This window comes from Mesoplodon mirus (assembly GCF_964341445.2).
Source record: "Mesoplodon mirus genome assembly, chromosome: 13".
Classification (NCBI taxonomy): domain Eukaryota; kingdom Metazoa; phylum Chordata; class Mammalia; order Artiodactyla; family Ziphiidae; genus Mesoplodon; species Mesoplodon mirus.
In genome coordinates this window covers 73,669,755-73,680,520 of record NC_138989.1, presented here as the reverse complement: position 1 = coordinate 73,680,520, position 10,766 = coordinate 73,669,755, and the positions used below count along the sequence as shown (strand labels likewise).

The following is a 10,766-nucleotide window of genomic DNA, read 5'->3' as shown; positions in this document are numbered from 1 at the left end:
ATACCTGCCCAAAGTTTTCTTCATCAATGCAAAACATAAGATCCAGTTCAGTCGGATCATTTTCTAAGATCCATTTCAAAGAGTTGTAGTATTCACTATCCTACAGAAATGACACAAAAATTAAAATTAAGCATTTTTTCCCAAAATATACACTCATTTCTTTAAATAATTATGTCCTTTCAATGTAATTCCATCCAGAATCTCAAGAAATGCATTAGTCACTAATATGTTTCCAGCTCTACCCCAAACCTACTGTTCCACTTTAATTTAAAAATACAAATTAAAACACTGCTTTGGTAGTAACAGGGGTTTGTAGTTGGATCCTGTCCTCTGTGAAGAGGGAGCACCCTGCTCTGGATGGCCGTCATAACATTACGGAACTGAACGTGTAGAGATCAACATACTCCCCATCTTTTTTTTTTTTTTTTTTTTTGCGGTACGCAGGCCTCTCACTGTTGTGGCCTCTCCCGTTGCGGAGCACAGGCTCTGGACACGCAGGCTCAGCGGCCATGGCTCACGGGCCCAGCCGCTCCACGGCATGTGGGATCTTCCCGGACCGGGGCATGAACCCGTGTCCCCTGCATTGGCAGGCGGACTCTCAACCACTGCGCCACCAAGGAAGCCCACTCCCCATCTTTTAAGAGTGAAAATATTAGAGGAAAGTAGGAAGGATAGAGAATGTTCTAATTAAATACCAATGGTTTCAAGTTATGCCCATTCCTGTGCTTCCAGCACTCTCTGCAAGTCACTGTGAGCAAACAGGAAGAGGATGCCCTAGTGTCAAAACCCAGAACACAGGCCCCGAGAGCCTGGACTCCTCTGTCTCTTGGGCAGCCCCAGGGGCTCCATGAAGACCAAACAGAAGGTGTGCACCAACTGTCAACATGGGGAATAATATTAATTTAGACTTGTAGAGAGATTTTTATACTCCTAGCTTCCTCACCATACAGTAACAAAAGCATAAAGCCTAAGCCAAAGGTAAAAGCTGAAGAGAAACTGGACACGGGTACCATGGATACATAGAGCTGCCCGCCCGTGGAAAACCCAGCTGAGTGGACTTGTGTGCACTGCTTGCCTTCTACTCTCCTTCCACACCCAGAGGATGAGCTGTGAGGGAGGGGTACACGGCTCATATAACCAACTACAGAACACGTACAGTCAACACGGCAGTGAGGCTGAGGGGAGGAAGATGCTTTCTGACTCAAGTGACAGAATGTGAAAGCAGAGCTGCAAACACCCCAAATGTGTGGGTGGTGAATCGTGAGAGGTGAATGGTGGGAGTACAGGTAAATTAGAAGAAAAACAGAAGCAAAAGTATGCCGGGAAAAGAGCATCAACTTTTGTTCTTTATAGAAAAGCCTTTCAACTCTAAAATGGTCAGCCTAGATTAAAGAAGTTAAATGCAACATGAAAACCCAAATCAGAAGTTAGCAATTATTTTCTACCTTTTCATTCCTCTCCTACACTGTAGTGGTCACTTACCCTTCTTCCGTATCTGGGATGAGTATAAATAGTCTTCCCTGCATCAACTGTTTTGGTCTGGCTCCCTGACATTTTTTGAGGTCAGGAAACAGAGGGACAGCAGATGAACCTCTAAGTGTTCAGTATTAGCAGTTTTCCATGGAAAACAAGGGCAGCAATGAGGTCTCCAAATGACCCTTGGATTTAATTTGGTCAAACCAGGTCTGAGTAAGCAGGGGTAACTGAGATGTGGGTGTACCCACCCCAAATACCATGACTCTAGGAAATGTGAACAATGAGTTGCTTATTAAAAAATTTAGGGAGATCAATTAGCCTCTTGAACAATCCCTGTTGTCCATACTGAATGACGACGCCCATAAAAATTGCTGTGACTACAACATGGTCTCAACTACCTTTCCATAAGGCACAAGCTGCTGGTGAGGTCCACTGGAGTGACCTCTATTTACTCACCACAGATTCCATGTCATTCAGAGTTATCTGCTTTCCCAGCATCATTTTGTAAAACGGTCGAATGAAGAAACCTAAAACGGTGAAAACTGAGTTAGTTTCAAATCTTTTTTTTCTTTTTTTTTTTTTTTTTTGCGGTACGCGGGCCTCTCACTGTGGTGGCCTCTCCCGCTGCGGAGCACAGGCTCCGGACGCGCAGGCTCAGCGGCCACGGCTCACGGGCCCAGCTGCTCCGCGGCATGTGGGATCTTCCCGGACTGGGGCACGAACCCGTGTCCCCTGCATCGGTAGGCGGACTCCCAACCACTGCGCCACCAGGGAAGCCCCAAGTTTCAAATCTTTGATGATGCTGTGCATCAGAGCATGAAATAAAAGATTAACCTGCTTTCATGTGAATGAGAGACCAGAACAGAACAATCAAGGGTTTTCTACAGTAAGATGAGGGCCTGGCTTGGGGCAGGGTCGGGGGAAGGGGTTTAGGAAGGAGGGCGGTTATACTAACAGAGATGGCACAGCAGAGGGGTGAGGTCAGAAAGGCTGCCGGAGGTGACAAATGAACTTCAGGCACAGTCAGGAATCTGTAGCGCAAACAAGGCGCACGCACGGGGGAGGAAAGGGCACTCCCAGCAGAGGGACGGGACCCGGGACTCGCCCGGACCGAAGCACAGCGCGTCCCGGGCAGACAGGCCAGAGGAGGGACTGGGCAGGGAGTGCACAGCTTACACGAGGTGCGGGAGAGCCTGGGCTGCTGCCCAGGGCCAAGGGGAGTCACTGAAATGCCCGGGGGCAATTCCACCTGCATTTCAGTGTCATCGCTTGGGCAGTGCTGGGAAGAGCAACAGGAAGGGACAAACAGGAAGGAAGCAAGGGAGGCGGTCCAGAAGGCTGTGCAGTCCTCCCGGGCGGCGTGATGACGGCCTGAGGGAGGCCAGGGCGGTGGCCACGCCGCCACGACCGCGCAGGTGCCCGCAGGGACCCCATTTCACCCTGTCCCAGGCAAGTCAGCGTCACACGCCTCCTGACACAGGCGCCTCCGGAACCTCAGTCCACCCCTTCACCCTCAACTCCCATCCTCAGCGCCCCCTCCAGGTCTAACCAGCCGCCCTCGCAGCCCGTTCCTGCTCCCACTGGCCTCCGTGCGGCCCTGCGGCTGAGGCTCAAAGCCCCTGCTCTCTGGGGGGTGAAGTCACAGAAGGGAGTAGGGGCTGATCTGATGGGCAGCGTGTCCGCTGTGCCTCCAGGGCCGTTCATGGTCCCGGGAAACAAAGACACTGCTGGCCACACGCCCGGGGGGCATTCGGGCTCTTCTTCTTGCAATTCCCGAGGACACGGTTACCTCCCATCTCCTTTTGCAGCAGGGACCTAGATGCCCCCCCATCACTACTCCAGGCAGCCTTGACTCTTGGCCAGTCCTCGCTCTTCTGAAACGATCCCAGCTTCCAAGTGCGCCAACCCCACCGCAGCCTCCCCGCCCAGAGAGCTCCGTGTGTTCCCTTCTGCTGGACTCTGGACCCATGTTTCCCGCACCCTCACTGGAACATCGGTCCCCTCAGGTCAGGATCTCAGCTTAAACTTCTCTCTATTTCCCCTGTAGCAACTAAGAACGTCTTCTTGCCCGGCAGAAGGTAAATAACGGATGTTCTAATCATCTATGGCATGACTCCAGTGCTGCAACTTAAAATACATTCACTGTATATACCTATACAGAGTGAGACCAGTTTCCTTCTAATCAGAAAAAAAAGTGTTTGCTCCTGCCACCAGCCCCGCCCCCCATAAAAAAATAACATGTTGAAATTAAGAGGATCAAAATCAGCTAGCAACTACCAGTAAAAATTTATTAAAGAAGAAAGTACACAGGGTACATCAGTTATTTACTAGCATAGCTAAGGTTCCATAAATGCAATTCACATAATTCTCCTGGAAATCTCTCTACAGTAACTGCAGTGTCCATCTTCAATCTTGCTCTGTCTTCTACCCTCAACCATTTCACCCCTAAATTCTTCAAAAATATTTCTGATTCTCTTTCCTCACTGATGATTTCTGTAATGTTCTCTTAAGGGCACTACTTTTTCAATGACCAAATCCATAAGAAGTCTCTATTATAAGCCTACTGATACAGCCAGGGAGGGGGGTTTTACTCCCGACTTATAAGGTACCTTGAAATTCTTGGTACTTTGCATGACTTACGTGCTTTAGATAATAATGAGATTATTCTGTGCCATCTGTTTCAGCAGTGATCCCAGGGGTCAAGGTCTTAGCTGAGTTATAACACTGCTTTGAAATTATTTACAGTCTCTTCACATTCAAAAAAATGGTAATTTGGGGACAAACAGGACAATGGTAGGATATTGGCTGAATTAGACCGTTTTAATGAACTTTTCAATCAATACTTTCCATCTGTCATCAAATCTAGTTTCTGCTAAAGAAATGTTATTCTGGAAAACATAGAAAATGCACAAATACAGAATGTTCTGTGCTTCACACTTAAGTTTTTCAAAAAAAACTTTTTCAAACTGTGTATAGACACTGTCTTCAGTGCTCAGATTAAGATGACACCAGGAAAAAAAGCACCTTCATTATGGACAAAACATTAAAGAAACTACTGATTTACAGAGGGAGAACCAGTGAAGCACTTTTGCTTAAAACCTATGATGTGAAAGATAAGACACCTGATAAGAGACCACAGACAGCACTGTCCAATTTTTATTACTTCAACACTTTTTAATAACTTACCATCTAAAAGTTTCCCATGAAATACTGCCAGACTAGCAACTCTTCCAATAAAAGTGAAATAGGACAAATGATCTTCATTACAGAGGCCTGAATTGGGATTGATCTGAAGTGTGTAGTTGTCCCTTTTTAGGGCGGGAGAGAGAAAAAGAAAGGTGGTAAATAAATGCAATAAATAAGAAATGCAAGAATTTGAATTTTCCATTGCTGCCTGTCATTAAGCTTTTACAGTGTGCCTGCAAACATCCTGTACCTGACAAATAAGGTATAAAAGCTAGACAACCAGGCTTATTTAGTTAGCCCTTTTCCGTGACCAAGGACAGAGGTCTACTAGAGCTGGTGGATATGCCCTGTTACGTTAAACCGTGAGAAACTGGATATCTGACTACTGTTGATCGACAAAAATCTCAATTTCATACGGTTCAGCCAAGTATTTTTGGAAGCTGAGAAGGCCTACATACCGAAGGGGCTGGACATGGATTCCCAGCTATGTGTGAGTGCAACAGGTTGTCTCTGTGAGAAAGGGGGTTAACTCCCTTGAGAAGCTTTTGGTTTGGGGATTAAAATTTTTCCCAGGGGTCCAACCCCTGATCCATCTGACCAGCATTCTGCCCTGAAAGGCCTGGAGGCCAGGCCACTGGTAGCAACGTACGGCTGTCCCAACGGTGCACACCTCAAGATGTTGACATGCATCTCATTGTCCTTCTTTGGTGGAGGATCGGTGGTTTGCAAATTGGGCTCCGTGGCCAGATTCTTCTGGGGGCAGCTTTGGGAATGTGGGTAAGAGGTGCAGATCTCGCCTCCAGATCCTCCCCTCCACTTCAATGGCTTTTATCAATTTGACAAAATGGGACATTCTTGGCCGGAGCATCGGGGAAGAACGCTGAGGCTGCCTTCCAGAAGAGCCCCCAGGAGACCGGCACCAGGGGAAAGACACGGGAGAACCCTTGTCCCTGCAGAGCACAGGCTGCTTTTCAAGGTCAACTGTTTTACTGGGGGCTCGGGTCCTGCCTAAGCCTTTGGAGAAGTCGCAGCCTGGAGGAGGAAAGGGTGGCCTTGCAAGTAGCCAGTGTTGGATTCCCGAGAAAGCCATGGCCTCTGCCTCAGTCTGCATGCCTGGCAGTGATGAAATCCTAATGCAAGGCGGGGAGGGGGGGCGGTCTGGGCCTTCCCTCACAGGCCCAGGGCATGGTCCTTTGGATCCTAAAGGACGGGTCCTCAGTTTGCCTTTAAGTAATTTGACTTCAGAAACGATTCTTGTTCATAAGACAACAACCTTCTGAATTCTGACAGTGACAAATTCTCCTGAATTAACATAACGTTATGAATGAAAATTGCCTTGTTCCTTACCGTAAGTACCCAACACATTTTCAATCTCAATTATGTGAACCCAACAGACAAGAAAAGAATTATTTTTAGGTGTTCACAGAGTACGTTAGTTCACCATGTGGAGTGGGACCTGTTCTAGACTTGTAAGGGCTGGCGGGGAGGGGCTGAAATCAGCAGTGTTAATTCACCTCTGAGTGAGCTGCTTATGCTTTCATTAAGTTTAAATTCATGAAGAATAAAACTGCTTCAGTGCGGACACCTTCTGAATGCACTCCAGACACTTACGTTGCAGAGTACTCGAACAGACCGTAATAGGGGTTGAACATCTCTTTGGACAGTAAGAAGAACCATTCTCTGGCCACGCCCCCGTAGTCCAGACCTTTTTCTGATTCAAATTCAATCCACAGCCTAGCTTTCAGGACATCTGGTCTTTTCACAGACATGATTCTCCGATAGGACTCTTCAAATATGTTATTTCTGTGAAGTTTCATTTCAAACCTATTTGGAATATCAGCCTAAAAACAAGAGAAAAAAAACCCCACACACCATCAGACAGTAAATATACACCTTACTTCCTAACAGAAAAAAAAAAAAAGAACAAAGAGCAGAAATGATGGCAGCCTTCAAATAAACAAGCAATGATGAATGGTTCCAACCGAAACTCTCTCCTTTCTAGATTGTTCTTCACTCAGACAGAAAGCCTATGTCAGGAGGAGACACACAGCATCCACCAGCAGGTGTCAGACTGAGCCAGCAACATGCGCTGCAGAAGAAACTATGCTGAGTGAAGACAATCATCCTCTCTCCCTGTTATAAGCAACTGTGGGGCACTTATCCGCCCACTGGCAACTGAAATATGGTCAACTCTGTATACCGTTTTAGTCAAAGAAAGGGACTGTAGTCCAGGGGATTAAAACCCATAGACAATCCCCACCTGGCCAGGCTGGGACGACCCTCAGCCCTGGTAGGGACTCCAGCTGGTAGCCATGACCATGATGCCTACAAGCTAGTTCTGTTGCCATGGGGAGTGGGGCCCTGATTATCATGGCCAAGTTGTGGGAAAGCATCCCAAAGGCAACAGTTAATAAACGTGAAAATAAAAAAGCACTTGATTGAAGTGGTGAATAACTGCTTCCTGGAAAAACAGGTCCAGGGTCAGCTTTGCCAGGATGATGGATCTACAGAGTCAGTTTCCAGGCAGAAGGTACCACGGTGCAAGTGCCACAAAGTGAGACAGCGTGATATCTACAGTCATCACATCACTGGAGGAAATGCAGGCGACTCACAAAGAAACACTGGAATTCCACAGGTTCAAATTTGAGTCATTTCAAAAGGAGTTACCCAGGAGCTCCTTGAGTCAGGATGTTAGAAGAGAGAACAGAACCCCTAAGAGGGAGCTCCCCGAGGCAGAGGCTGTGTTTCAACCGTCTCTGCATCCCCAGTGCCTCATCCATAGCAGAGGCTGGGAAAATGAGGCATCAGCTGAGGGAGTGGAGCGGGGTGGGGGAGATGGGGAAGGAGCACAGGCAAATGGGGGTGATCGGAGCTGCAGCTTTCCCCAATGAGGAAGCCAAGAAACGGTGATGGGAACAAAAACACCCCCAAAATAGTGAAGGCACAAACTTAGGAGAAAACTGGTAAAATTTACACCAGAGAGGTGAAATCAGAAAGTAAAAGAGAAGACATAGTATTAAAGTTATTTGGGGAGATATGTCAGTAGAAAATATAATACTGTATTTTAAAACACTGCCTGTAAAAAGCCTTACAGGGTTTCTCAGTTTTGTCAGAATCTTAATGGGTTTCCTAGTAAGAATTTTAATCCGAAAATTACACTTGGTCTTAATATTTCAAATATTATAAATTATATTTTTGTTGTACATATCATCATTAAAACTGTATTTCTGAATTTAAAGGGACTTGAACATTTTTCGAATTAGGATCTAGGTTTTATTAAATAGGATAGCCATAATTGATTGCATAGGCTTCTCCACATTTTTTCACTAGTTCCTGAATTATTTTATACCTCATAAAAATCATTTCTATTTTTTAATGTATTACATAAGAAATTACCTTCAGGTGATTTGATATGTAATACTAAGTTAATCTTCACTTACCATGTCTGTTAAAAAGAAAAGTCAGATTGAAGATCCAGGTGGATCAAAGTGCAGTGAGAAAAGAAAGGTCATATTTTTAGTATACACGTAACAGTAAGAAACGAGTTGTTCTCAGTGAAGTAATTTGGGTAACTTACAAATGACTAAAACAGCATTTGTGGAAGATATGTACTCACAGGTTTCTTTAATTTCTTCCTAAAGTAGTCATATTTCTGCTTAAATTCTCTGGAGTAAGGAACAGCCTGGAAGATAAATGTATAAATATAGATAATATGAACAACATGCTTGAAATTTTATGTATACTAAGCCAACATTCAGAAAATTTCATGAATCATGAACCTTAAAATCGTCACTCTCCATATAACCACTGAAATTTACATAATGTCTACATAGCACATGCGAATGTTATAGAAATGGTTAAGGTTAATCAGCACTGAATGGGGCTTTGATCCCTGAAAACAACAATATGGATACTCAAGAAATCATTTAGAGGTATTATACATAAACTGAATAGACTTTCCATGTGACTTCTGTCTGAATATGCATCAGGGTGCATTGTAATCTTTTTATAGGTTGTAGTTTAGGTAAGTTATTGGCTATCATACTTTAACACACAACTCCAAATGACCTACACTGTCGTTCAGAAAAGACTAATTGTGCCTTAAAAATCTTTGGGAGACGAATAGCCAAAGCAATCTTGAGAAAGAGAAACGGAGCTGGAGGAATCAGGCTCCTACGTGTCAGACTATACTACAAAGCTACAGTAATCAAGAAAGTATGGTACTGGCACAAAAACAGAAATATAGATCAATGGAACGGGATAGAAAGCCCAGAGATAAACCCACACACATATGGTCACCGTATTTTTGATAAAGGAGGCAAGAATATACAATGGAGAAAAGACAGCCTCTTCAATAACTGGTGCTGGGAAAACTGGACAGCTACATGTAAAAGAATGAAATTAGAACACTCCCTAACACCATACACAAAAATAAACTCAAAATGGATTAAAGACCTAAATGTAAGGCCAGAAACTATCAAACTGTTAGAGGAAAAACATAGGCAGAACACTGTATGACATAAATCACAGCAAGATCCTTTTTGACCCACCTCCTAGAGAAATGGGAAATAAAACCAAAAATAAACAAATGGGACCTAATGAAACTTAAAAGCTTTTGCACAGCAAAGGAAACCATAAACAAGACCAAAAGACAACCCTCAGAATGGGAGAAAATATTTGCAAATGAAGCAACTGACAAAGGATTAATCTTCAAAATTTACAAGCAGCTCATGCAGCTCAATATCAGAAAAACAATCCAATCCAAAAATGGGCAGAAGACCTAACTAGACATTTCTCCACAGAAGATATACAGATTGCCAACAAACATATGAAAGGATGCTCAACATCACTAATCACTAGAGAAATGCAAATCAAAATGACAATGAGGTGTCAGCTCACACCAGTCAGAATGTCCATCAAAAAATCTACAAACAATAAATGCTGGAGAGGGTGTGGAGAAAAGGGAACCCTCTTGCACTGCTGGTGGGAATGTAAATTGATACAACCACTACGGAGAACAGTATGGAGGTTCCTTAAAAAACTGCAAATAGAACTACCGTATGACCCAGCAATCCCACTACTGGGCATAAACCCTGAGAAAACCGTTAATTCAAAAAGACACCTGCACCCCAATGTTCATTGCAGCACTATTTACAATAGCCAGGACATGGAAGCAACCTAAGTGTCCACTGACAGATGAATGGATAAAGAAGATGTGGCACATATATACAATGGAATATTACTCAGCCATAAAAAGAAATGAAATTGAGCTATTTGTAATGAGGTGGATGGACCTAGAGTCTGTCATACAGAGTGAAAAAGGCAGAAAAAGAAAAAATACCATATGCTAACACATATATATGGAATCTAGAAAAAAAATTGGTTCTGATGAACCTAGGGGCAAGACAGGAATAAGGACGCAGACCTACTAGAGAATGGACTTGAGGACACGGAGAGGGGGAAGGGTAAGCTGGGACGAAGTGAGAGAGTGGCATGGACATATATACAGTACCAAATGTAAAACAGATAGCTAGTGGGAAGCAGCCACATAGCACAGGGAGATCAGCTCAGCTTGGTGCTTTGTGACCACCTAGAGGGGTGGGATAGGGAGAGTGGGAGGGAGGCGCAAGAGGGAGGGGATATGGGGATATGTGTATGCATATAGCACTTTGTTATACAGCAGAAACTAACACCACACTGTAAAGCAATTATACTCCAATAAAGATGTTAAAAAAAATCTTTGGGAGAAAAGTAACAAGCAGAAAGGCAAGCGAACTGATACACTTGTCAAGGAAAAAAACTGGGTAAACAGCATGCTGGAAAAGTCCTCATTTTAGGAGTTGACTATTTAGAGGTCGTGGGCAAGGATTTCTTTAAATCTGGAATGCTGTATCTATAGAGCAGAGTGATGATACCACAGGAGTGAGCTCAGTAACTGAGCTAACATTATTCATAAGTTCTGGAATCTCTTCAGGCAAAGTAATTACATTTTTATATAGTCATTTAAATATTCGGTACTTGCTATGATGTCAAGTAGCTTACAGTATCCGAAAGTCAGAGCTGTGACTTCAGGCAATGGAAAAGGCTTACATTTTTTTTTTTAT

At 44.2% G+C, this 10,766-nt stretch overlaps 1 protein-coding gene across 8 annotated transcripts in view; it reads right to left on the bottom strand.

Moving 5' to 3' along the window:
• The window catches only part of NEDD4L (NEDD4 like E3 ubiquitin protein ligase), a 355,791-nt gene that overhangs the window by 24,354 nt on the left and 320,671 nt on the right, over positions 1-10,766 (bottom strand). For all 8 annotated transcript variants that reach the window (XM_082641144.1, XM_082641145.1, XM_082641146.1 and 5 more), the window contains 5 exons: positions 8,279-8,344; positions 6,274-6,503; positions 4,663-4,784; positions 1,933-2,003; positions 5-100 (listed from right to left, as the gene is read on the bottom strand). In XM_082641144.1, coding sequence (XP_082497270.1) covers positions 5-100; positions 1,933-2,003; positions 4,663-4,784; positions 6,274-6,503; positions 8,279-8,344 — 585 coding nt within the window. The remainder of the gene's footprint in view (positions 1-4; positions 101-1,932; positions 2,004-4,662; positions 4,785-6,273; positions 6,504-8,278; positions 8,345-10,766) is intronic.